This window comes from Aethalodelphis obliquidens, unplaced genomic scaffold (genome assembly GCF_003676395.1).
Source record: "Aethalodelphis obliquidens isolate GAN/ISIS:26980383/991018 unplaced genomic scaffold, ASM367639v1 scaffold9, whole genome shotgun sequence".
Lineage (NCBI taxonomy): Eukaryota > Metazoa > Chordata > Mammalia > Artiodactyla > Delphinidae > Aethalodelphis > Aethalodelphis obliquidens.
The window spans coordinates 17,278,539-17,304,589 of record NW_020837953.1 but is presented as its reverse complement, the minus strand read 5'-3'; the positions used below and the strand labels follow the sequence as shown (position 1 = coordinate 17,304,589).

The 26,051-nt window shown below is 50.5% G+C and overlaps 2 protein-coding genes across 10 annotated transcripts in view; both read left to right on the top strand.

Annotated features, from left to right (window-relative positions):
• KDM4A (lysine demethylase 4A) overlaps positions 1 to 20,385 on the top strand; it is a 50,391-nt gene extending 30,006 nt beyond the window's left edge. For 4 of the 6 annotated variants that reach the window (XM_027108809.1, XM_027108810.1, XM_027108807.1 and 1 more), the window contains 11 exons: positions 2,809 to 2,929; positions 6,261 to 6,442; positions 7,985 to 8,189; positions 8,661 to 8,737; positions 9,427 to 9,482; positions 11,137 to 11,245; positions 11,586 to 11,771; positions 14,548 to 14,718; positions 18,157 to 18,276; positions 18,801 to 18,893; positions 19,029 to 20,385. In XM_027108809.1, the coding sequence (XP_026964610.1) occupies positions 2,809 to 2,929; positions 6,261 to 6,442; positions 7,985 to 8,189; positions 8,661 to 8,737; positions 9,427 to 9,482; positions 11,137 to 11,245; positions 11,586 to 11,771; positions 14,548 to 14,718; positions 18,157 to 18,276; positions 18,801 to 18,893; positions 19,029 to 19,169 (1,461 nt within the window). In that variant the 3' untranslated portion in view covers positions 19,170 to 20,385. The remainder of the gene's footprint in view (positions 1 to 2,808; positions 2,930 to 6,260; positions 6,443 to 7,984; positions 8,190 to 8,660; positions 8,738 to 9,426; positions 9,483 to 11,136; positions 11,246 to 11,585; positions 11,772 to 14,547; positions 14,719 to 18,156; positions 18,277 to 18,800; positions 18,894 to 19,028) is intronic. The other 2 variants (XM_027108805.1, XM_027108806.1) reach the window with 1 other exon arrangement.
• A 2,196-nt stretch (positions 20,386 to 22,581) lies between these two features.
• Positions 22,582 to 26,051, top strand: part of ST3GAL3 (ST3 beta-galactoside alpha-2,3-sialyltransferase 3) — a 237,031-nt gene continuing 233,561 nt past the window's right edge. For all 4 annotated transcript variants that reach the window (XM_027108817.1, XM_027108816.1, XM_027108813.1 and 1 more), the window contains exon 1: positions 22,582 to 22,682. The gene's annotated coding sequence lies outside the window, so the exon portion shown is untranslated. The remainder of the gene's footprint in view (positions 22,683 to 26,051) is intronic.

Below are 26,051 nucleotides of genomic sequence, written 5' to 3'. Positions count from 1 at the left end.
TATTCATTTTCTGTTGCTGCTTTAACAAGTTACACAAACTTCACAGATTTACCATCTTCTTGTTCTTCAGTTCACAAGTCTGAAATAGGCCTCATGGTGCTAAAGGCAAGATGTCTTCAGGGCTCTGTACCTTTCTGTGGGGAGTCCATTTCCTTGCCCTTTCCAGCGTCCTTGGGGGCACCCGTATTCCTTGGCCATGGCCCTTGCCTTCCACCTTTAAAGGCAGCAACATCTGGCCAAGTCTTGCTCATGTCACCTCACTTTGACAGTGACTCTTCTGCTTCCTTCTTCCATTATTAAGCGCTGTTTGAATACATTGGGCCCGTCCAGATAATCCAGGATGATGGTCACCCGATTAGCAGCCTTAACAGTTCTTTGTCATGTTAACCTAACGTATTCACAGGGATTATTAGGACTCTGCATCTTTGGGGGACAAACTTCTTCACCCATAAAACCATACTCACAAAGCCCCTATCTTAAAATACAATTGGAGGAAATTTCCTTCTCAAGCTACCATCTCATTCCTTTCCTGGTCTTCGCAAAAATAGTCTGTGTGGTGTGTACTCACTCCCTAGTTCCTTATTGTGTGTCTACTGGAACTTATCTCTGAAAAAGTCCTGGCACCTCCCAGTTGCTGAGTCCCTTGGCCACTGCCTGCTCAGCTCTTCTGTAGTGTTTGGACTGTGGGTTTCCCACTTGAGGGCCCCTTTCCCCCAGCATCTCCTCTTTCTTCTTACTCCTGTCCTGGAAGGCTTGGTCTTCAGTCAATTTATCTTCCACTGACCATCTCATCCATTGCATGATTTAAATTCCGAGCCCAATGTTGAGGATTCCCAAATCCACAGCTCTTGCTCTGACCTTTCTGAACTCCCAGGCTGAATTTCTTCGTGCCCCCTGGGTATTATATCCAGATGAAGGACCCACAGGTAGGTGTTGTGTGTACCATACGCAGCACATTTAACTTGGCTAACTTGGCTTGTTACCACTCCCCCCTCATCCACAGGAGCCCTCTTAGTCTCTCTCACCTTGGAGACCCAGGCTGGAAATCCCCACCTTCATTGGTTCCTTTTTTCTCATGCCTTTACTTCCTGGTCTCTGCCACATCTCACATTTAGGCCTGTTACCTAGGTGGTCTTCGTAGTAGGGGATGCAAGAAGATTACGGGGATGCAGGAATCAAATAATGGAACTTTATTTTTATCTTAATCCTTTTACAGTCTATTTTTGTTTTAAAGTGTTTTGTTTTAAAGTACATTAGTGTATGTAATTCATCAGTAAGTATACGTGTGTTGGGGTGCATATCCCTACATTTTTTATTTTCCTGGTAACACTGTCAGATAAATTTGGTATTTCCAGTTTGTTTTAGACAAAGAACCCCTTCTTTAAGTGACCTCTTATTCATTTAAAAAATGTAGATCAAAAGCAGGGCTGTTGTGGTTGGAACGGAGCCCCGCCTGTTCACTCTGATGGAGGCTTTCTCAGGCCTCTTGATGTGCATTTTGGAAACTGCTGCTTTAGGCTGTCGGTGTAGTTCAGGGCTGATTAAAGTCTGTGCTTGTGTTAGCCTTTCGTGGACCTCCTCGGTAGGAGATCCCTACCATCCTCACTCCTCCACCGCATGGCACGCTGCCGTGAGCATCGTCACTCACGTAAGCAGGGAGCACATCCTAGCGGTACCATCTCTTCACACCTTCCTTCCCTGGGCAGACCTTCCGACTCAGTAGGGTCTCGGTAAATATCTGTTGAATGAATAGGCAAATAGACCCTCAATTTATGTTTAGAAGAGCAGGCTCTGTGATTTGCTCAGCATTTGGTTTTTCTTGACATTCCAAGTGTGGGCCTTAAGTCCTGGGGTTCTGTGTAGTTGCATGTGGAGTCTGCAGGCCCAGTGTCCCTTCTCCAAGGTGGCACCGCAGTGCTGACACTTCTCTGCAGCACTCTAAGGCATTGGTTTTGGTCACGGTTGCAAAGTGGCCCTCTTCCAGGCCTCATTTCTTTGCTCAGTGGGTTTTGCTATAACCCGTGTCTCCTAATGTCAGCATAACCAAGTGTTAAATATGTTGGTTAGAAGGAAGCTCTGATGTGGTATTACTGGTTCAGTCCTGTACACCTTAAACCTAATTACATTTGCTCTGACATTATGTAAATGCAGCGTTAAATCAGCCTTTCTTTCTGCAGTGGGCCAGAGTTTCAGAGGCGCTCTGTGTCCTGGCCGACGTTCTTCCCTGGAGAAGAGGATCAAAGAGTATCAGCTAGAGCTGAGGTCCTGACAGTGCCTGAGGAGACGTGGCCTACTTTCTTTTTAATGGGTCCGCTCTTCCTCACCCCTTTGAATGAGAGGTGCTCTGGCCTTTCAAACCTGTTTGGCCCAGCTGCCTGATACTTTGTAACGGGTGCTACTGGCCTCCTGGTCCAAGGAAAGGGGCCTCTGGGGCTCTCAGACGTGGACACACGTCAGTGAGCTGAAGGAAGGGGCTCTCCTTTAGAGCTGGAGTAGGTTTATTTTTGGTACATTTGTTTCAGCCTGCTTCTGAGAAGGCCAGGACCCACACTGACTAGGCACAAATTTTGCCCTAAACGGTCTATATAATCCTGGTTTACACTGGTTTGCATGACACTGTCGTTTTGGCTTTTTCTAAGTCGGGTGTTTTCCATGTCGGGTTTTACATTTCTCTGTGTCTCTCTGCCCCGCTCTTTCCCTTGGGTTTTTTTTTTTTTTTTTCCCCTTGGTTTTTATTGTAAGACTAACTTCTGCTGTATCCCGAAGTGGAGGCAAGACCAACTTGATTCCTTCTTGTGGTTTGTCCAGGTTGCGGATGAATACATGTTTTCTCTGGAGGAGAGTAAGAAGTCCAAGGGCCGTCGTCAGCCCTTAAGCAAGCTCCCCCGCCACCACCCGCTCGTGTTGCAGGATTGCGTCAGCGATGATGGTAAGTGTTGTTTTCACTCTTCACCAGAGGAAAGCCGCTCTCACTGCATCAGGACCTCCTCCGACAGGACCTCAGGGGGCCAAGCTGAGGGCCAGGGCTGGGCCTGTGGCTTAGCTCTTCTCCCAGATACTCCATAAAGAGGGTAGGATTTCAGGTTATGGGATTTAGAATCAGGTTTCATTATACGTTTGAGTGTCTTGGAATGTGCCTAATACGGGATAATTGGATGCAAGTTCTTCCCTCTTTGAGGAGGTCCAAGGCTGATTTTTCAGGATAGCAGGTTCTGTAACTGATGCCAAGCCCTGTGCTGAATGTGTGGTGACAAATATAACTGAGATGTGTCCATGCCCTCAGGAAGCTCACAGGGTAATGCACTGATCTAAAGGGAGGAGATGTTAATCCAGGCAGACTGGGCAGTGCCAGTAACCATGGCAAAGACAAGCAGGAAGTTATACTCAGAGGAACCAGCTTTCTGCGGCTGGCGTTACAGGGCCAGGCCAGGGTGGGATGGGCAGAGGAGGAGGAGTGAGGTGGTCGTGAGCCAGAGAGCTTTGCCCATGGGCGTTCCGAGCCCTGCAAGTGTTTTAAGCAGAGGGGTGATGCAGTTGGATTTGCATTAGAAAGATTGTTCCTAGACTTCCCTGGTGGTGCAGTGGTAAAGAATCCACCTGCCAATGCAGGGGACACGGGTTCGAGCCCTGGTCTGGGAAGATCCCACATGCCGCGGAGCAGCTAAGCCCGTGCGCCACAACTACTGAGCCTGTGCTCTAGAGCCCGGGAGCCGCAACTGCTGAAGCCTGTGTGCCACAACTCCTGAAGCCTGCGTGCCACAACTACTGAAGCCTGCGTGCCACAACTACTGAAGCCTGCGTACCACAACTACTGAAGCCCGTGCACCTAGAGCCCATGCTCTGCAATAAGAGAAGCCACCGCAATGAGAAGCCCACGCACCGCAACGAAGAGTAGCCCCAGCTCACCGCAACTAGAGAAAACCCACGCACAGCAATGAAGACCCAACATAGCCAAAAATAAATAATAAATAAATTAATTAATTAAAAAAAAGATTTTTCCTAGGGATTGCATCTTAGGAGCAGAGGGCTTTTGTCATGGCCTCTGTGAGATATGAGGGTCTGAACTAGGACAGTGGAGGTAGGGGTGGGGGAGGGGAAGTGGTGAACCTGTTGGGAGGATAAAGTCCACTGGATTTGGCAACCTGACGTGGAGCTGTGAGGGTGGTAGGAAGAGGAAGCCTGAGCTGAGTGCCTCCCTGGGTTCTAGCGTTGCTTGGGGTGTGTGGAGGTGGTATTTGTTATCTCTATAAATGCGGCTGCTAGGGGAGAGGGCACAGAGGCAGGGGTTAGGAAAACTGAGGAAGAGGAGCCTGTGAAGGAGACAGAGGGGAGTAGGCAGGGATGCAGAGGAGAACTGGAGCTCAGGGAGTGATCGCCATCAGCGCAGTGTGGTCTCCTGTGCTGCCCGCAGCCCACAGACCCCGTAAGATCCGCCAGTGACCAGGCCCCTTTTTACTGCTGCCTGATGCCCAGCCTCCTCCTACCCTGTCCTGTCCTTGCCTGCGCCCATGGAAAGCCCAGAGTCTCATCAGCCCTTCCTCTGCTCCACAAACCTCACGTTCCCTTTCTGATCTGATGTCGATGCCCATCTCTACTGTTTTCCTTGGTAGAAAGATCATGATAAGCTTGGTGGGAAAGCCTCTTCAGACCTTGTAGCCAGAAGCAGGCAGACTTCCATGCAGAGTCTTAGAAGCCCTCTGGGGTCTTCCTCTAGCCCCTGTGGGGGTCTCAGTTCCTCTGGGTCGCAGCAGCCTAGCTTCTTGATTTCTCCCCAATGCGCTAAAGCAATGTAGACTGTGGAAAACTGGGGAAGCGGAAAAAGTTACAAAGAGGACAGCAAGATTACCCCACAGAGATGACTACTGTGAACACTTTAATGTGTTAATCTTCCTGACTGTCCTCGTCAGATGTTAAATTATGTCCACGTATGTCTTTGTATAATAACGTGAGATCATAATATACCTCCCTCAAACTTTTTATGATTAAAAAATTTCAAACGTGGAAAAGTTGAAACAGTAAGAATACTGTGTCGCTTCCAGCATTCAACAGCTGTTGCCATTTTGCCATAATCACTTGTCTCTCCCTGTGCGTTGCTTACGTACGAACAAGTACATGCATATTTGCTGTATCGTTTGAAAGTCAGCTGTAGGCGTCAAGTCACTTCACTTAAAGTGCACCGATAGGCATCTCCTAAGGAGGATTGTCTCCTATATAAAATCCACTGTCATAACACCTTGGAAAGTGAGCAGTAACTTCATAATGTCCTCTGATTCTCAGTCTATATTCATCTTTCCCTGCTCATTCTAAAAATGTGTTTTTATAGCTTTTCCCCTTTAAACCAGTAGGAACCAAACTAGGGTCACGCACTGCATTTGAAAGTTTCTTTAGTCTCTTAGTCTCACACACCCTTCTCTCCACTGAACACATTTTTTCTCAGTTGAGGCATAACATATTCAGTGCAGTACATATGCCTTAACTGTATAGCTCGATGAAGTTTTATCTATGTAAACTGTAAAATTTTGATTCCTGCAGTTTTTATTTAACATAGTGAACATTTTCATCATTCGTTCAGTATTCACACGTAGGACGATTCTTGGCCACTTTTGGTTTTATAAGCGGAGCAGATGTCAGTGTGGTAGGTTTTCTGTTGTGATTGTGAGCGGTCCGTTTCTGTTTCTTGCCTCCTGTCTCGATCACTCTTGCTCTGGCCAGGATGCAGAAAATATCTGTGCTTGGATTTTGGCACCACGGCTCCTGGCTAGGCCTGATTGACGGGGCTTACAGGGGTTGATTTTAATTGTCTGTGTCGGCCTAGATATGCTATGGTACCCTTCACCGAGGTCACGTGCACTGGCAGCTTCCAGATCCCTTTGGATTGAACATGACTGAAGGCGGAGCAGATAACTGTTTATTTGCACTGAGCTTGGGTTGCAAGGAGTAAACACATAAATGGGTGTCTTCCGTAGGTATGTTCCAGAGCTTTCCTTGGGCTACTCAGCGTAGGACTCCAGGGTCTCTTGGAAAGTACGCCTGTCTGGGAAGGAGTGAGAAGGTCATTGCAGGGCTCCCCACAGCATCGTCCAAGTACTGAAGGAGTCTTTTGCAGATCGCCTCTGCCCTTTGCCTTTGTCACCCATAGGATCTTGGGTTAGTCCAAACCTGGGACCAGAGCCCTGGGCTGAGCTCGTCGGCTCTCCGGGCAGAGCCATAGTTGTGCAGGGCCGGTGCTGACTGACTCACGCCCCTGCTTCTTCCTCTAGATGTATCAGAACAGGGGACCCCCGAGGAGGAGGCTGAGGAGACGGAGGCCTGGGCCAAGCCCCTGAGCCAGCTGTGGCAGAACCGACCTCCAAACTTTGAGGCCGAAAAGGAATTCAACGAGGCCATGGCCCAGCAGGCCCCTCATTGCGCCGTCTGCATGATCTTTCAGACTTACCATCAGGTAAGCCCACCACGTCCCCTCTGTTTACCCGGGGCCAGCGCTCAGAGGAAAGCTAGGTTTAATGGTGGGGACATAGCTTGGGAAAGGCATGTTTTCCTAGTGTCTTCTGCCCCATCCACGTGTTGGAAAGGCTTCACCAGGCAGATAGCCATGCAGCAATGCGGGTGTTCCCTTGAGAATGCTTTGGGGAAGAGCTGAGGGTGTGGCTTAGGCTCTGGGGGATTCCCTGCTGCCCTTGGCACTCACACTGTTTGCTGAGGAATCTGCTCTGTTGTTATTCTAGTCAGTGATGATTCCTTCCAGGTGGTTTGTTGACCTTGCCAGTCAGTCTGGAGAGCAGGGGATTTCTTTAAATCATTCTGAATGTCAGGTGAAGAGCCAGTTCCTCCAGTGTTGTCTCTTCTTTCCCTTCCCATTGCCACCTCGGATGTTGGCAGTAGCGGAAGGGAATTTGGGAGGTGTAGGAGCAGAGGGCCTGCAGGAGGGAGGGGGATGGGAAAGCACCCTGGCTGAGCTTAGCCATGCCCCTCCCACTCCTGGGGCATTTGATGGCTCCACCGTCATGGGTCTCTTTGGGTCCAGCTCTAGGGGGCCAGGAAGGCACCCACAAGTCACATGTGCCAGATGACCAGGTCAGTCTCAGCTGGGACCTACACAGGGTGGCATGTAGAGAATCAGTCCCCTGATGGTGGTTAGAGTAGCATGGCTGCCACTGAGCCTGGCAGGGCCCCAGGTTCATGTTTGCCAAAGAGTGAAACTTCAGACCAGAGTACTTTTGAGTTAGTAACTCGTTCCTTCTTTCCATTGACCAAAAGCAAACCCAAAAGATCTCAGTGTGCCCTTGCCTGTGAGGGAAGCAGGCCAGATGGCCAGGCTGTACTGCCAGTAGATCTGCTGAGGGGCTCAGAGTTTCATGAATGGCATAGGCTTGGGGGGTGACATGTTTCTGGGCCCCGTCCTTGGAACGGGGGTGATGGTACCATCCAGCGGCAGAAGCGGCAGATTCTTGCAGTCAGGCTGTTTGCCAAGGGAAGTACATGGACATAATGTTCTTCCCAAGGGGGCCCCAAGCCAGGAGTGGCTCTCGGGGCTCCAGCCATGTGACAGTGCTGCAGCTCAGGTGACTGCTGACATGGGCCCCGAGAGGAAATCAGTGCTGGCCCACGGAAGCACCTGCTCTGTGTCCTCTCCCTGGGTGGGGCCCGCATGCTGTGCATCGCAGAGGGGAGCCGCCAAGAGCAGCCTCACCAGCCTCTCAGTGCATTTTATTACCACTTGGTTTGGGAAGATTGAAATCCCAGTTGCCTCTTACCTCGCTTCCTTTTCTCACTTGTCCCCGGGGGCCTTTGTTTGATGCTGCTGTGAGAAATCGAATTGGAGTCATTGGCGGTAACTTCAGTTAGCGGCCCTGGGATAATGGCTGTGCACCCGGGAGCCTAGCAGGGGCCCTGTCAGGAAGAGAGCAGCCTTCTGCTGACGGGGCAGGCGGAGAGCTGAGGACACGGGGCTGTTCACTGAGGTGTGCACTTGCTCCTTCCTTAGGTGGAGTTCGGAAGCCTTAGTCAGAACTGCGGCAGTGCTCCAGATTTAGCGCCCCAGAAGCAGAGGACCAAGCCACTGATTCCAGAAATGTGCTTCACCTCGACTGGGTGTAGCACGGACATCAACCTGTCCACCCCTTACCTAGAGGAGGACGGCACCAGCATCCTAGTGTCCTGCAAGAAGTGCAGCGTCCGGGTCCATGCCAGTGAGTGCCTCACTTCTTCTCTGCGTCCGGTCCCAGGGGTGGGGCCGTCTGACTGGAAGTCCTGCCGCCTCTTGGCCTCCCTGCGACCTCCCAGTGACCTCCCCAGCTCCCCAGTGCAGATGGCTTATGTGTCTGTTCTTGGAGTTCGGTGCTGATTGAGTCTGAGTTTCCTGTGACTCTGGGCTCCGTGCTTGTACTGTCTACCCTGGGCTGTCCCTTTGATTGTAGATACCAGGAGGGGATTAATCTCTGCTGCTCGCTAGGTGTTGGTAGCAGTGAATCTAGTTTCTGACTTTTTGAGACTGTGGGCCATACTGTATGGCTGACCCGTGGGGGCCTTGATGCTAGAATTCAGGGGTTTCTGTAAGATTTGGTTGTAGCTTTGGGAAGTAGTGTCTGGAAAAGAGTTGCAGGTCTACCTTCTGACTCTGGCCTCTGGGTTTAATTTGCTTACCTCGGTGTCCCTGTTAGGTTGCTACGGGGTGCCCCCTGCAAAGGCTTCTGAAGACTGGATGTGTTCTCGGTGTTCGGCCAATGCCCTGGAAGAGGTGAGTGCTTCCATGCTGTTGCTGTCTCCCTGTGAGACAAGTTCGCTCACGATCGGACTGTGTCACGCGGACTCTATGTCCCAGGGGTCTGTGCAGTGCCTGGTACACAGTGATGTCGGTGAGCATTGTCGGAGTAAATCCCCACGACAATGAGAGTGTTTGCTGCCCACCTGTGGCAGGGCACGATGGAGTCTGGAAGCCGTGTTTGCTTCATCGTGTCAGGACCAAGTAGAGGTTTTCCTGTGGATGGACCATAACCTCCTGTAAAGAATTGAGCCATCTGGTTGGAGCATCAAAATGGACTCAGATGGTTCATTTGGTAGCTTTCCCTTTATTCCTCCCCTCTCTCTGGAACCTGGCAGTACCCTCATAGGAGGCAGTCAGAGCCCTGTAATGCCCCCAGCTTGAGTAGGGTATCACCCGTGACTTTGCTTACGGTTGTTGTTAACAGTACCAGCGAAGACGATTATGTTAAGTCAGGAGAATAATTGGCGCACTTCAGCCCCGAGTGGCCTCCCTGTCTTCCTGCAGGGGAGTCCTGTTTACAAGGTCTGTGCAGGCGAGGCCCCGCATGCTGCGGGCTGCTTTCTCACGTGGAGGCTACCGTGGCCCGCAGGAAGTGGTGGGGAGAGCAGATGGGACGTTAATGACTCGGCGGTGACCACTCTTCCTCCCCGTCTTCTTGGCAGGACTGCTGCTTGTGCTCATTACGAGGAGGAGCCCTGCAGAGAGCCAATGACGACAGGTGAGTTCTCTGGGCTCTGAAGCCGAGTGCAGGCACGGCGCCAGGGCGGTGGCCGTCATCGGTATGACTGACGAGGACTTGGGAAGCACACTGTTTGGGGCCGAAATAGCATCTCCAAGACTAATTTTAAGGATGGGAAGCCGAGCAGTCCCAGAACTTTCCAACCCGAGCTTCCCCTCTGAGGCAGCCTTGTAAGTAACGTCCTCCTTTTGGAAGAGCTAAATGGACTCACGAGGGTACGAAGACCCTGTGAAGATGTTGCGGGGGCTTCGTGGAGGAAGTGAGGACAGTTACCTTGTTACAGCTGGGGCTGGTACAGAGGTGGCCACGGCTGTGAGCTAGTGAGCCCTTCCTGCAGGCGGACTCCCTTGCTGTTTGGAATGAGGGCAGCTGTCCTTAAGAAGGACAGTGGGACGTTGAGGAGGGCCCAGCCATGACTACCCACTACTCAGCCGATTCTACAGAGGGTTCTGGGTACTCAGCCCAGAGCTGGGCTTCTTGGCCGTCTGGCAGCTCGCTTTCACTGAGCTGAAATTTTGTGCTTGGTCGTGCGTGGCTCAGTGGTTCAGAGGTAGAAATAAATGTAAGGTGAATGAGGTTTTCGCCCCGAAGACCGGCTGCTTAGGGGAGAGTACTCCCAGGTCGATGGGGAACCAGCAGTGAAGACCCTGCTTCCAGCTAAAATCCTGTGGGAACTTGAAGCACACATACCGCCCGGCATCCTGCCTCACAGGAATCCCCTTCATGCCGTTCCAGATAGCTGGCTGCTCTGCTTGCCGCCTCCACTCCTCTAAAGGCACTTGCTGCCGTGACTTGAGGTCACTGTGTTCCTCAGAATTGCAAGATAGTGCTGTTAAAGTTCTTCCTTTTTTGCAGTGGAAAGGGCTCTGCTTGCACCTCCCACCTTTACCTCATGATCCTTGGTCTGCCCTCTAGGGCCATGCAAAACAAATCTGTTCCCACTCACACACTGCAGGTGGCTTCCACGCAGCCACAACGCTGTCTGTTGTAGGTTTTCACGTGGCTTGATCCTGAGAGTTTTCACCGTCTTAGTTAATCTCATCTTGGTGCGTGTCAGTTTCCCCAAATGCCCAGAACTTACTTTAATAATTCTCTAAGGGTGTCCGTTGAACAGACCTCTCAGAGTAAGTGGGGCTAGGGCCAGACCTTAGCGAGTGAGTCTGAGGTGGAGGAAGGGAGAGGTCACTTCGGCCCCGGGAGAGGTCTGGCCAAAGGCCTGGATGGGGAGGGCTGGGATTACCGGTACATTGGGGCGCAGCTGGAGATATTTTGAGGAAGTGCCCAGGTCCTCTGGTAAAAGAGGTGTGTATGGGGCTCTCTAATTTATTCTCACTCCCTGGGACCTGCCACACGCAATTAGCTGTGGCTCTGTTCCTGTTGCAACAGGCGGTGAGTGAGTGTGTAAGAAGTGTGACCCTACGCTGACCCGGGATGTTGTGGTGGGGACCTTCTTCCGCTTCCTCAGCGTGGAGACGCTTCTGGTCTTACCTCACTGGGTCCCAGGAACTTGCTGGGAAGTCCAGTGGTCATGCTGGGTAAGGGAGGAAACGCTATAGACAGGCCCATGTTAGAAGAGAAGGCCACAGGGCCTTGGAGCTGCAGGGGGACTGAGGTGGCCTTTGCCTTTTGACAGGTGGGTCCATGTCTCGTGTGCGGTGGCGATTCTGGAAGCGAGATTTGTCAACATTGCAGAAAGAAGTCCAGTGGATGTGAGCAAAATTCCCCTGCCCCGCTTCAAACTGGTAAGCGGAAAGAGATGGGCTTGTGACCCTGCATCCCTTCCCTGTTGCCGAGTCTCTGGACAGAGGGGAGCATAGCGCTTAGGAGGGCATCGCCTGGTTGGCCCAGTGGCCATCCTTTACCCCTCAGTTTCGGTCATGGTTTACGATTCTCCCCCTCTGGTTAAAACTACTTAGTGAGGATACCTGTGACTGGATACGAGATTAACAGAGGGTGCGTGTACCCTCATGTTTTGGGAAGGGGGTGGGCTCTTGCTCATAAGACTCTGCATTTGGGTGCAGGTACAGTAGAGGAGACCATCCTAGTTCCCAGAATCATTGGCCTGCTTCTCCTGTGTTGTAGAAATGTGTCTTCTGTAAGAAACGGAGGAAAAGAACTGCTGGCTGCTGTGTGCAGTGTTCTCATGGCCGTTGCCCAACTGCCTTCCACGTGAGCTGTGCTCAGGCTGCAGGAGTGATGATGCAGCCAGATGACTGGCCTTTTGTTGTCTTCATTACCTGCTTTCGGCACAAGATCCCTAATTTGGAGGTGAGGAGGGTGCCATTCTAGAGTCCTCTCGACGGTTTCCGGGATCATTTTCTCTGCAGGCTCTCCATTTATTGTGTCAGCAAGTATCTCCTCAAGCGCTGTGCTTCCTGGAGGCTGCTAATGAGTGTGGGATTAGGAGATGGCCCCTGTCCATCCTCTGCTTCCTGCTTTGTGCTTCCTAATCCAGTGGAACCAGCTGCTTGTGGTTGATTCCTTGTTTGCCTCTCCTGGATAAACTCCTTGAGGGTCCATGTCTTGTTAATCTGGGTGTCCCTATACTTAACACAGTGTCAGGGACATTGCAGAAACTCTGTAAGTGTTGTGAACTGATGGGAAGAAGAGTTAACCATTAACCCCCATACAGTAGTGATTTTTGCACTTCTCTGAACGGTGAAGCTTAAATGGGTCTTAAACAATAAGTAGGAATTGTGAGCAGGAGTGCAGTCAAGTCTTCAGAAACGGAATGAGCGAGTCTCAGGAGAAGGAATGTGTGAGACTGGCTCTGGGAACGTGGCAGGGGATGGTACTGGAAAGGCAGGCAGTGCCAGAGAATTAAGGCCCTGGGCTGCCACACTTAGGGGTTTGATGTCTCTTCCACTAGGTAAGGGGAACTTTTCCAATATTATGATTTTGAGCTATATGCTTTTTAAACAGTTACTCTGGTGGTGGTTTGCAGAAAAGATTGAAGGAATAAGAAATTGAGGCCGGGAGACCAGTTAGCCTAGGTGAGAAGTGAGGTCTGAAATGGGAACACAGAGGGAGAGCTTTAGGGTCACAGCCAACGCTGGGATCCTACAGTGGGTAGAACTGACGGGGTTTGTTGGCTGCCATGGGGAGCGGATGAAGAAAGAGGAAGGGATGAGGGAGTGTGAATTCAAGATGACTCAGGCCACTCCCTTAAAGGTGGAAGGGATGCTAATATGGTATTAACTGCGATCAGGAACTGAGATGGGGCAGGGCTGTTTTGCAGAGGAAAGTGGGGGAGACAAAAATGAGGGAAAGACCTATAGACTTTGAGGTCGCTGGAACATTCTGATTGAGGTACCAGGAGGCAGCTAGATTAGCTGGATTAAGATTTGGATATTATCAGCCTTTAACAGCATAATTAAACCTAATTCCCATTAGAAACTGGGCTCTGGAGATTCCTAGTATAAGGAGCAGATGGTAGAGCAGGAAGCAGCGAAAGCAGCTGAGAAGCAGAGAGACGTGGAGAGAAGGAGAGCCCTGCAGCCGGCAGAGGCTGAGGAGGGCCACGTGCTGTCGGGAAGACAGGGCTGCTGGCGTGGTCACTGCACCCCAAACCGGGGGTTCCATGGGTAGTCAGGTCAGAAGCCAGAGTGCCATCAGTGAATTAGAGTCCAGTGGAGGAGACCCGATGAAGGCTTGTCAACAGTGTGGTGAAAACAATCATAAAAGGAAGGACACAGTAGAGCACCAGCCCAGAGGACAAGCTGTCCTCCACCATGGAAAGGGCCTCGTTGGCTGACTGGATTCCCCTTTTTCATTAAAGATGTTCTGTTGAGCACAGGAGGTGGGCAGAGGTGGGTTAGGAGCTTAGGAAGAGGGAAAAATAGTCGATATGGGAATGAGGAATAAAAGCTTGAGGTACCGTTGAGTCCTGGCTGTGGTAAGAAGATAGGAGCTTTGTGTTGGAACAGGGTAGTGATTTGGTGGTGGTCATTAGCCCCCCATGCCCTCACATTGGCAGCTGTAGATGGCTGGTGCTATGAGGAAACGGGGTACTGTTGAGTATTTCTTTCACTGATTCATTCTTCACATACTTACTGGGCATCTGCTACATGTCAGGCACAGTTTTAGGTGCTCGGAACATGCTGGTGAACAAGACAACAGTGCCTGCCCTCCTGCTGCATTTAGTGTAGTTGAAAGACATGTAGAAACAAGTAAATGTACAGTGTATCAAACGGGGAGAAGTGCCGGCATAAGAGTAAAGCTGGATACAGGAATGGAGGAGGAGAGGTAGTAAGGTTGTCCATAAGTGGACACTTGGATGTGAGGGAGCCAATGTGCAGATAACTGAGGAAGAGCCTTTCAGGTAGAGGGAACGGAGGCACAAAGACCCTGAGGTGGGAACACTCTTGGCACGCATGCTCAGAGGACAGAAGGGAGGCCAGCATGGCTGGAGCACAGAGCTTGGGCAGCTTGGGGAGGGGCGGTTGGACACAAGACCACCAGATGCTCTGTGATTTCGTTTGCATCAAGGACAAGTTCAGAATGAGAAGAAGGGTGATGTGAGGGCCCCAGAGATGGCAGAGCTGTGGAGCTGTGTATAGTGTGCAGCTGAGGACATCCAGGGAACCTCAGTCTTTGTGCCCTGGCCCTGAGGGTAGAGCTGGTGCTAAGATCTGTGTGGAGCATTGTGTGGGGACCCTGGGCCTCAGATCACCTGTTGAGCGTCCACTTTGATGTGTGTCTAAACTATGTGAATTAGTAGGTGCTGTTTGGTCAGCTCCTCGAAACAGTAGGGAAGTCACAAGAGTCTGTTTTGGGAGTTTGTGGTGAGACAGGATGGTAAAGGACCAGTTGTGGACTGGGAATGAGGGAGGAGCTATATTTATGGGGAAAATAAGACACTAGGTTCTTCCGTGTCCTGGCTGGGGTGTGGAAAGACCTGTTTCACTCCCATCTCCTGCTCCTTTTTCCTTTTCCTGTCTCACGCTTATCTTTCCCTGGTAAAGAAGAGCCCCCTGATCTTGGTCCCCGTTCGCTAGGCCTGTCAGCTCAATGTGGCCATAACCCAAGCCTCTGTTTCTTCCAGCGTGCCAAGGGGGCCTTGCAGAGCATCACTGCGGGCCAGAAGGTCATTAGCAAGCACAAGAATGGGCGCTTCTACCAGTGTGAGGTGGTAAGGCTCACCACGGAGACCTTCTATGAAGTCAACTTTGACGACGGCTCCTTCAGTGACAATCTCTATCCCGAGGACATAGTGGTAATGTCTGCAAGGAGCTTCATGGGCATTTTGGGGTGGGGGAGTTTCTTGGTCTGACTGGCAGACTGGCTGTGGGCCTGCCTGCCTTTTCTATCCAGGCCCATGGTCCCATCATTCGGCCCCCAAACAGAAAGAAGTGTTTGTACTGGTCTTTCTGTACAAAGAATATCGTGTGCCGCTAGGGTACCCTGCTTCCTCTAGGAGCTTGTAGGAACCGGCTTTTTTTGCAGTTCTTTGAAACATACTTGTATTTTAGTCTAAACTACCCTTTGAAGGTGTTCTGGTGCAGTGGAAGAAGAGCCCAGGCTTTGGAATCAGACCAGTGTGCCAGTACCAGCTTCACTGCTTAGTAGCTGTGTGATTTTGGGAGAATTAGCCAATTATCTCTTTTCTGCCATGCCCTCTTAGTAGATTTTTGGAATTTGCTTTTGGTTCTTTACAGTTGATGCCTTTGGGGGCTGAATAGAAACTGCTTGGAGATATCCCTGGCCTGCTTGTGTTATCAATACCTGAGACACTGGGGGCCCCACCTGGACTCAATCCTAGGTTTCCTGGCTCTGGGCTCAGCACTCAGTTCAGGTTTCCCCTGTCCATCGTTCGTCCGTCCGTCCATCCTCATCCCCACCCACTACCCCCACCCCCACCCCCACCCCCACCTTTTCATGTCAGACCGAGCACCAGCCTAGTGGAATGAAGCCACTTCGTCCTTAAACAACAGGTGTTTCCCACATCTCTACCACGTTAGCAACTTAGTTGCTAAAAGTACATTCATTAGTTGTGAGGCAGACTTCCATGTAGTGAAGATGGTATCAGTAGTGTCTGTGGCAGTAGACTAGCTATGCTTTATTAAGCTCTTCCAGTTTGCCAGACGCTAGGCTAAGTACTTTACTCGGGTATCTCGGTCACTTCTCATACCAACTCTGAGAAGTAGGTGGTATCTCTAACTTAGAGAACACTGATCTCAGGACTCTTTTAGAAGTTACTGAGGACCCCAAAAGAGCTTGTATTTTTGTGGGTTATGTCTATCAATATTTGCTCATTAGAAATGAAAACTGAGGTGAATTGATTTGAAATAATCCATTTTTTAAAACGAAAAATTATTTTAAGTAAAACAAAAAATATTAGAAGAGTGCCACTCTTCTACAATTGTGCAAACCTTTTTTACATCACATCTTCAGTTCGTTGCAATATATTGTTTTGGTTAAAGTATGTGAAGAAAACTCGGTCTCACACAGATATGCGACTGAAAAAGTGAGGAGTAAAATTTAAGTAGCCTTTCAGATGACTGTGGTTATTCTACTTTGATACTACACCAGACCTCAACGAGTGGTAGTTTCTTAAAAGTTAGCTGCAGTGTAGACTCTGAAGGCAGCTTGGTGAACGTACCCTCTTACATTAATATTCTTTGGTCTGTCTTACACTGAGAATGGCTCTTGCACTCATGCGTGATTTTGTACCATCATCCATATTGGTGCAATGGGCTATGTAGATCTTCCAGATGTTGTTAAATTTTATTAGACAATTCCAAAAAAATCATTTTCATTTGTAGCACTAAGCTCAGAAAAATCTTTAAATTTTAGGGAGCTTCAAGCTCATGGTGGTGACACAACTTTTCTGAAATTGTAATTTGTGCTTGAAAGCTTAGGTTTTATCATTGGCAGTATACTGTCAGTCCATTTTCCTCCAAGTGACAGGCTCACTTCATTCATTTTCAAGAAGATGTCTGCCATTACCCAAGTCTGAATAACCACAGTTTGTCTGTCAGTCATTTTTTTCAAATAAAGCTGGTGTTTCATGGAAAAAGCAGTTACTTCTTACAACTCAAACAGTTACAGCATGCTTTTCCTCAAGACAACCATCATGCTTCAGCGTGTAGCAGAAGTGTCTTTTGAGTACTTAACACATGCACTCAAAGATTGAGGTTTCACACAAAAATTTTTTCTGCTTCATCAAGGGACGTTGTTATATGAAACCAGGTTTTTTCCTTTTGCTCCTAAATCATGAGTACACAGTGGTTAAGAACGCAGTAACGAGTAGTAGAGCTTAGGGCCATTGCGTCAATTTGTGCTGAAGCACCAGCAGTTGCACCCGTGTTAGGTGTTACACCATCACTGGAAATGTCTGCGCAGCAAAAGAGGCTAATGTTTTAATATTATTGTGAAAACCATCGTGCTCTCACGAACCCCCGCTCAGGAACCCCCGCTAAGGTCTGCAGACCATACTTGGAGAACTGCTATTGTAGTAAAACTTAATATCTGAGAACTTAAGGGATTTATCAAAGATCACATATTTGGCTAGTTAAAACTTCCACTTCAGATTCTTTTGGGGGCAGTACTTTCTACTTAGTTGTTGAACTCATACACGATATAGTTACTGAGTACCTGTCAATAATGAGTTGGCAATACAGTATAGAGCCATTTCTATTCAGTAAGTGAATTGGCGTGTAGGACCTTCCATACTCTTGTCATGTAGTGGAATTGGTAAGAGCAGTTGGAATATCACAGCATTTTAGACTCTCTGCTCTGCTTCCGCTCCGATGTGTACTTTTTTGGGCCATGTCCGCAAGGACCTTCTCCCAGGTCTACCCATCAGACCTTTTATTCAGCTGCCATGACCATGTTCATACACTGACCGCCCACTATATACCAAGCCCTCTGCTGGGAATGCAGCAAGGACTCCACCCATCCTTAGGGTTCCCCTGTCTGCAGGGAGTAAAAGTCCTAAAGTTTTTTGCCAGGTCCCATGGTAGGTGGTCTTTTATTACCTTGCCTTCAAAAAAAAGGTTAAGAACCCTTTTCTTTCCTTTTTTTAAAAACTTTATTTGTTTTTTTTTATTTATTTATTTTTGGCTGTTTTGGGTCTTTGTTGCTGCACGCGGGCTTTCTCTAGTTGCGGCGAGCGGGGGCTACTCTTCATTGTGGTGCGCGGGCTTCTCATTGCGGTGGCTTCTCTTGTTGCGGAGCACGGACTCTAGGCGCGTGGGCTTCAGTAGTTGTGGCACGCAAGCTCAGTAGTTGTGGCTCAGGGCTCTAGAGCGCAGGCTCAGTAGTTGTGGCGCATAGGCTTAGTTGCTCCGCGGCATGTGGGATCTTCCCGGACCAGGGCTCGAACCTGTGTCCCCTGCATTGGCAGGCGGATTCTTGACCATTGCGCCACCAGGGAAATCCTAAGAACCCTTTTCTTAAATAGTTGAATAAAGTTTGAGTATTTCTTCCTGGCAGAGCCCTGTCCCCCTGTCCCTTAGAGAGACAGTTGAAGGAACGTGAGACGGACTCTTGATCATGGCACATGTCCTTTACATTTATTAAGTTTATTATGGCTGCTTTTTTCTGTCACTTAGAAGCAGCAGCAGCCAGCAGAGATAACGGGGTGGACTTGGACTTAGCAGGTCTCTCAGGTAGACCTTCCTTTCACCCTTCTTCCTTAATGTTCCCTCAGAGTCAGGACTGTCTCCAGTTGGGTCCTCCTGCTGAAGGGGAAGTAGTCCAAGTGAGATGGACAGACGGCCAAGTCTATGGAGCCAAGTTTGTGGCCTCTCACCCCATCCAGATGTACCAGGTAACCAAAGGCTTTTGTTGGGGATGGGGGAGGGGGCCTGATTAATTCAGTGTTTCCTCTTGAGCAAGAGGAAGTCTTTGCTCTTGGGAGAGCTAAGGCAGTGGTCCCCAACCTTTTTGGCACCAGGGACACCGGTTTCGTGGAAGACAGTTTTCCATGGATGGGGGTGGGCGTGGTTCAGGCGGTAACGCGAGCGGTGGGGAGCGGTGGGGAGCGGCTGATGAAGCTTTGCTTGCTCGCCCACCGCTCACCTCCTGCTGTGCGGCCCGGTTCCTAACAGGCCGTGGACTGGCACCGGTCTGCGGCCCGGGGGTTGGGGACCGCTGAGCCAAGGGATCAGTGACAACCTTTTTCAGAGCTAGGGGCTGCCCTGTGTCCAGTCTGCCAGGTATGGCTTCAAACATGGCAGGCCTTACTTCAGTGTTCTAAACCCTTCCTGTGACTGCAGGAAATTGCCACTGTGCGTGATGGACCAGGGAGAGAGTCAGGGATATCTTAGCTAAAGGCCTTTGTTTCCTTGGTAGGTGGAGTTTGAGGATGGCTCACAGCTTGTGGTTAAGAGAGATGACGTGTACACGCTGGATGAAGAGCTTCCCAAGAGAGTCAAGTCTAGACTGGTGAGTGTGTACTTTCTGTGTGCCCTCGGTTCCCATCTGGGAGGGAGGGAACACAGCAAGGATGTGTCCCTTGGTTTTTCTTCTTCGGGGTGGTTGGCCATAAAGTGCTCACTTGGTTTGCCTGTTCTTCTGTAGTCAGTAGCCTCGGACATGCGCTTCAATGAGATTTTCACGGAGAAAGAGGTTAAGCAGGAAAAGAAACGGCAACGAGTTATCAACTCAAGATACCGGGAAGATTACATTGAGCCTGCACTATACCGGGCCATCATGGAGTAGGTGCTTCCAGCGGCCAGGAGAGTCCCAGCTGCCAAGGCGAAAGCACTCTGGGGTTCCGCAGCACAGCAGACACTTGGAACTCTGAAGTCTCTAAAAGTGAACTGTAAAATGAAAAGGAATGAAATAACCGACCCCATCATCTTCTCACCCCACCCTCATCGCATTCCACTGTAATGAAACAATAAGCCGTACTTGGACATGTGGCAGCAGCCGCTGATCTCCCAGCTGATGGGCTGAGCACTGGAACGCTGTGGCTGCATGGGCCCCAGTCTGTAATGGGGTCGACTGTGCTGGCTGGGCTGGTTGCCCTGTTCCTGGCCTTGGACTTAGCTTCCTAACGATCACCTGCACCAACTAGGCAGAGGTGCTGGTGCTTGCCCCCTCCCCCTTTTTGTATTTATGTGTGTGTGTGTGTGTGTGTGTGGTGTGTGTGTGTGTGTGTGTGTGTGTGCGCGTGTGCGTGTGCGCACGTGTGTGTGCGTATGTATGTTTGGTCTGGACCAGCTTCTGCCAGCCCCTGGCCTTTACTTTCTTCCTTGCCTATCCAGGGCAACAAAAATGTGAAATTCTGCCCTCAGCTGAACTGAGTAAGGGCCCCTGGGGGTTGGCTGCAGATGGCTGTGGCATCCGTTTGTCTCTGGAACTGCCTCAAGAGAGTGCTGGCAAAGCTGCAGCGATGAGATGCTAAGGAGTTAACGCCACCTCTTTGCCTTCTCTTGAAGGAGAAGATAGGGGTAATCTGGGTGTGTGCCCATATCACTCTAGGCACAGAGCCCCTGTGGACAGTATTAAAGGGTGTGGGTGGGGAATACTCTGAAGGGGGATCTAATGATGGAAGCAGGCAGAGCCTGGCGGATGAGTCTGTCAACAGAAAATTGCAATCATGCAGGGGCTGGGAGGGTTAAGATGAACTGGGGCCGCTGGAGGCCAGGGGGTGGGTTTAGATATGCCCCCTGGTCTGGGGGTGGGAGGGAGCTGATTTGGGAGCGGGGTGGGACTGGAGGGCAACACTGAAGGGGTTAAACAGGTTTTTGCTCCTTATGAATTTGTTTGCCTGGGCCCAGGGTTGGAGGGATTCACACTTATACCGTATGTATACAAGAATCAGATTTTAATACTTCCCCTTTTTTTGTTACGTATGAACGCTATAAACCAAATTATTTTGAAAACCGGTGCATCACCTTGTCCTTAGCAATAAAACGTGTTGAGCAGAGGATTGGCTGTGTCTGCCCCAAGGAGCCTGAGTGGCCCAGGGTCAGGCCGGGAGTGTATCTAGAGTCATAGGCTCTGGAGCAGGGCCATGCATTTTAAGAAGGCTCAGTAAGGCAGGATCTAGGAAGCCCTCCTAAAGAGATGGGCTCCTTGTCAAGTTCTGGTCCTGTGGCTCTGTATGGTGGGACCTGGGAAGTAGAGGCACCTCTGGCCGTGAGTACCTCCTTTTGCTTCTCTGGCCCTAGAGATGGGAAGGAAGAGGTGATAGATGAAGGACCAGACCACTTCCACAACTTGTAAAACTGAGTTTGATCTCTCTCATCTTGACCCCACTTGTTAATAACTTCATCGAGCAGGTGTAAGTTCATGCCAGTGTCCGTTCCATAAAAATTGTAGAACCAGCTTGAAAGAAGGCAGTACATTTTAGGTGCTTGAAAAGCAAGGGATTGACAACCCCGGCCCCCCACCCCGTGCGCGCTTCCCTTAGGTCCTGAAGCTGTTCTGAGTTGCCTGTAGTTGGTGAGACGCTTCCCCGGAGGAAGACCCGGTCCCTTGGACCCCCATTGGGTTCCTGAGGTCCAGGTGGACAAGGTTAGAGCAGCAGCAGCAGCAGGGGTGGGAGGGGCAGTGAATTGGGCACAGCAGAGCTGTTCAGCTGGTCTTGGACAGCCAGGCACTAGGTCCTATTTCTTGGCCCCTGCCAGGTGCGGGAGAATCTTGGGTCAGCTCAGCAACTCAATGCTTCTTTGTGTCCTGGGGCTTGGGAGGTGGCTGCCACCTCTGGTGTCTGATTGTGGGGGAAGGGAGGAGCAGCAGGTCTCAAAGATACCTACTTTTCTATGCCAGTTCCCTCCTGGGGCCAAGAAATGGAGGCTGAATTTTTTGTCCAGCACCCAAGGATTCCCAGGTGAGCGTGGACAGAGCCAGGCCTTAATGGATTGGCAAGCCCTGGGAGCACACATCTTTGGAGGGAAGAAACACTTCCCCAGACTTGGCAGGGTCCCAGACCTCCCTACATTTCACTGACCCTACCATCCCCAGCCCTGCTGAAGGACAGGCAGGGTAGTCCCTTCTGTAACCCCAGCAGAGTTCTTGCTCAACAAATGACTATTTTTCTAGAAACTTTCACGTTTTGTTTTGGTCAAATGTAATAACCTCCTGGGAAACTGAAGTTTAAAGAGGTGATGAGAGTCTCAAGTCCCACGGAACAGGCCCTCTTGCCTGCAGTCAGGCCCAGGCCTCAGCGGACTGACTGACTCCAGGGAAGCGTGCACCAGCCTGTCTTAGGCAGGCTCCCCTCAGAAGCCTTTTGGCCAGGGCAAACTGCCCTCCTTTGGTGAGGCAGCGTCTTTGGGTGGGCAACCAAGGATCACAGCCGGACAGTTCCTCCTCTCTTCCGTAACTCCCCTCGGGGGAATTACGTTTTAAATTGTGCCCCAGTAGGGTGGGAGAAAAGCTGGGACCTCCGGAACTGAAAAGGGTAGACGAGATGGGGCGGAATGGTCCTGTGCCCGGAATAAAAAGAGGCTCTAAAGTAGTAATAAGGGCCGCCAGCGACCGCTGTCCACCCAACTCCACAGGATTGAGCAGGGTCGCCCAGCCCGTGGAGGTCCACAGCCTTGTGTCTCAGCCTGTTTCCAGGCGGATGCCTGCGTCCCTCAGTGTGGAATGACCGTGTACCCCCGTCTCTCGCACGGCCGAGGAAACAGGCTCTCGAGGGGTCATCTCGGCGGACAGCGAGCCCTGCGGCCGTCAGAGGTCCGCATCCCAGACGCGCGCCCTGCGGGGCGTGAAGCCGGGGGAAGATTCCTCAAGGCGGCGGATAGGCTCCGGGGAGCCGAGGGGGGGGCGTCGGCGCGGAACCAGCAGGCCAGGCCCGCTGGACCCACGCCCTGAACCGCCAACAGCCCGAGTCCCGGCGGGCGCGCGAGGCGAACGGGCCGGAAAACTCGGGGGTCCAGTGTCTAGCGGGCCGCTTCGGGCTTGCGTCCGCTCTCTGCCTGCAGTGCAGCCCCGCATTGGTCAGCCCGGCGCCCCGCCCGGCTCCCGCGCGCCGATTGGCCGCGGATGCCCAACCCCCGGTGAGGGCGCTGAGGCGGAGAGTGGGATTGGTGGTCCCGTCGTCCCGCAGCGCTCCGCCCGCCGCTGCGTCCCCACTATGGCGGCGCCCAGGCGGCCCACCGCGACTTGGGCGCCCGCTGGGGTTCCCCGCGGCTGTCGCCGCCGCATTCGCCGTCGCCCCCGCCTTCCCAGCAGCGTCGGGCCGGGCGCCGCCTACCCCCTGCCTCCCTCTCCGCTGCGGTAAGGGCCGGTTCTGCGCGCGTCGGGGCGGGCAGTCACCACGGCTAACGGGCGCCGCCGCCCCTCCCCTCCCCCGCAGCTCGCGGTCCCCGGGTTGGTGGGGTGCGGAGCCCGCGCGCGCTGGTGCTGGGGAAGGAGGGGTCGGGCGCGGCCCAGCCGTCTCCGAATAACGAAGTCCGGCTCGGACTGGGGGCTTGGGCCGGGAGTCCGGTCCCTGGGAGACCTCGCCTGGGTAGGGGCTGCCAGGCCTCGGCGGAGAGGACGGCTGAACCCGGGCCGAGCAGTCTGAGGTCACCTGCGCGCGAGACCCCGCAGCGCTGCGCACCTTGGCGCAGAGGAAGGACCTGGTCAGGCTGGCCTTCGCTATGGGAAGAGGGAGGAAAAGTGGAAAACCTGAGTGGGAATCAGCAGCGTACGGGTAGCGGTTGTCATTGCTTATTGCTCTACCAGCCGCCAGATGTTCCGGGCACTGAGGTCAATTTTACTGACAAAGTACGCCTCTTGCTTCCTTTTCTCTGGCATTTCTCCCCATTGTTTGCCCTGTGATTTTGTTTGCAGGAGGAAATGTCTTAGTGATGAGAGCAGGTTTGATTAGGATAGTCTGCCACGAACATTTTGAATTCCTCTTTGCAACAGTGCTCGTTTTTATGATTCCTTAATAGACCTCACTTATGTTTGTGTTTCCCGCACATAGGAGGAAGGAGAGAAACGTGTGAACTGACTCAGTGCAATTAATTGAGAGAGGGACCAATGAAGGCAGCTGTTATTTTGTTAAAAACAAAAAACAAAACAAAAAAACAACAAAAACTTACAAACTTTTCTGTGGATACACGTTGAATTAACTATACTATAGCTAGTTGAACAGGAAGGTAGAAAAAAGCACTTATTGGGTTCATGAAAATAAATAGACCGCATGGAAAATTAGGTTATTTCTAAGTCAGAATCACCTTGGAGTGATGATCATTTAACTGTTGGGTATACTGTTGGGTCAACAGGGTTAAAAGGAAGCTGTCACAAAAATTTATGACCGAAATGGTATTTTCAAATAATCTCTTAAGGCAATAGCAGCTCCTAAGATTAAAGATTCTTAACTCAAGGATATTTTGAAGTATTAAGTGATGAATCTCCCTATTTCACATGTCTAAATGTCTAATCAGAGCTTAATAAAAGTAAATTATTAATGAGAAAAAAAGATGTGCATATTCTTAGAGACCAAGTGATTTTGATCATCAATAAAGTGTCTATCAAGTACATATTGTATGCAAGGCAGTGCAACTGTGGGGACCTCACGACCTGTATTGTATGAGACTTGTTCTCATGGGCCTATGAGATGGTTGTGGGGATAAAGGGCACACAAGAAAATGATCACTAACAAAATGGTCTCTAGAATTCTAAGATAGTAGGTCTATGAAAATTCTGGAAAAGGAGAAATCCATGTGTTTGAAGAAGGTTTCACAGGAGAGCTGAGGCTTGAGTTGAGCCATGAATGGGTAGGCCTGGGTGGTGAAGAGGAAGGAGAAGTGAGGAAATGAGAAAGTGAGGATGGGAAAGGTGGCAGGGGAGAACCCAAAACTCTCATGGGTAGTTCCAGGGGGTTCTTATTAGAAAAAGTGGGAGATGAGGTTATACAAAAAAGGCAGGTTGATGGCATCAAATCAGGAAGTAACTTTGTCCTGGGTGGAGCAAAGGGTAAACAAGTAGTAGTACTTCAGATGAAACTGGAGCTAGCTATTAGAAAAATAGACAGTAGCACTTTATGTGCCCTTGTCACTTTTCTGAGTAACCTTAGCTATTTAGAATAATGGTCCTCTCAGCTACCCAGGATCTGCACCTCAAGAATCATTCTTGCCTTTCTTTTTTTTCCCCCTTGTATTAAGTTGGTTGCCAGGTCTTGTTGCTGCTGCCTCCACACTATGTCTTAGCTTCTTTCTGTTCCTACTGTCATCACACTGATTTGGGGCCATTGATCCCATTCCCTCGAGTTACTGCAGAAACCCCCTAGCTTTCCCCCCCACCCCTTCCATCTATCCTGTGTACTGTCATCACTTGCAGGTATCTCAATTCCCCAGGCTAGACTTTTATTTATTTATTTTGGCTGAGTTGGGTCTTTGTTGCTATGTGCGGGCTGCACACGGGCTTTCTCTAGTTGCGGTGAGCGGGGTCTACTCTTCGTTTTGGTGCACGGGCTTCTCATTGCGGTGGCTTCTCACTGCAGAGCACGGGCTCTAGGCGCACGGGCTTCGGTAGTTATGTCTCGCGGGCTCTAGAGCACATGCTCAGTAGTTGTGGCGCACGGGCTTAGTTGCTCTGCAGCATGTGGGATCTTCCCGAACCAGGGCTCGAACCCGTGTCCCCTGCACTGGCGGCAGATTCTTAACCACTGCGCCACCAGGGAAGCCCCAGCCTAGACTTTTAATGGCTTCCTACCATCTGTTGAATTAAGCACAGACCAGCCTAGCCTGGGCAGTATGGGTAAACTCATTTCTTGCCATTCCCTTAGATTTTATTATATTTTCCAAGTTTGTGGAACTGTTTGCTCTTTGTTGCTGTCGTGCTCTGTTGCTTTTTCTATCCTAAATGACCCCCTTGAATCTCTAATTGTTGGTTCTCACCCATGTTTCAGGGCCATTTGATTGGAACTCTCTTTGTGAAGCTTTTCTGTACTTTTCTCCCTATCTAGATGGGACTTGTTTCTCCTTCAAACCATTATAACACTAGAGTCTGCCTTTTGCCCCAATTGCCAACATAAGACTGCAGCTTTTTCAAGCCATGGGCCATCTTCTTCATTATCTAGCACAGTGTTTTGTACATAGGAGGTACTTGGCAAATATATTTTATATTGAACATAGCTTTGAACCAGGATAGATGCAAAGAAAATTCTTTGTGCAAACAAAATGTCCATCATAAAATCTGTAAATGAAGTTACTTATGTGAGATAATTTGTTACTGAGAGAGCTGGTGTATTGGTCTGGATAGCTTGGATTAGGCTTCATTAACAAAAACCCTTAAGACTTCAGTGGCTTAACAGAACAAAAGTTGACTTCTCATTCATGCCACATGTCCAGCATGACTGCACAGGTAACTCTCCTCCTCTCAGTCACTCAGGGACCCATGCTGTTGGAAACTCCATCTTAATATGGTGTTTCCATGATCATTTTGATCGAGTGGAAGATGGTGATCAAGGGACACTGGACTTTCAAGTTTCCATCCTGAAGTGGCACCTGTCACTTTCATTTCCATATCATTGGCTAAAGCAAGTCATATGGCCATGCCTAACTTTAAAGAAGGGCAAGGAATTGCTGTCTTAGCATGTGCCTGGAAAGCAAAGAGCCAGAAGTAACTGTTGGACAGCAGTAATGACTGCTACAT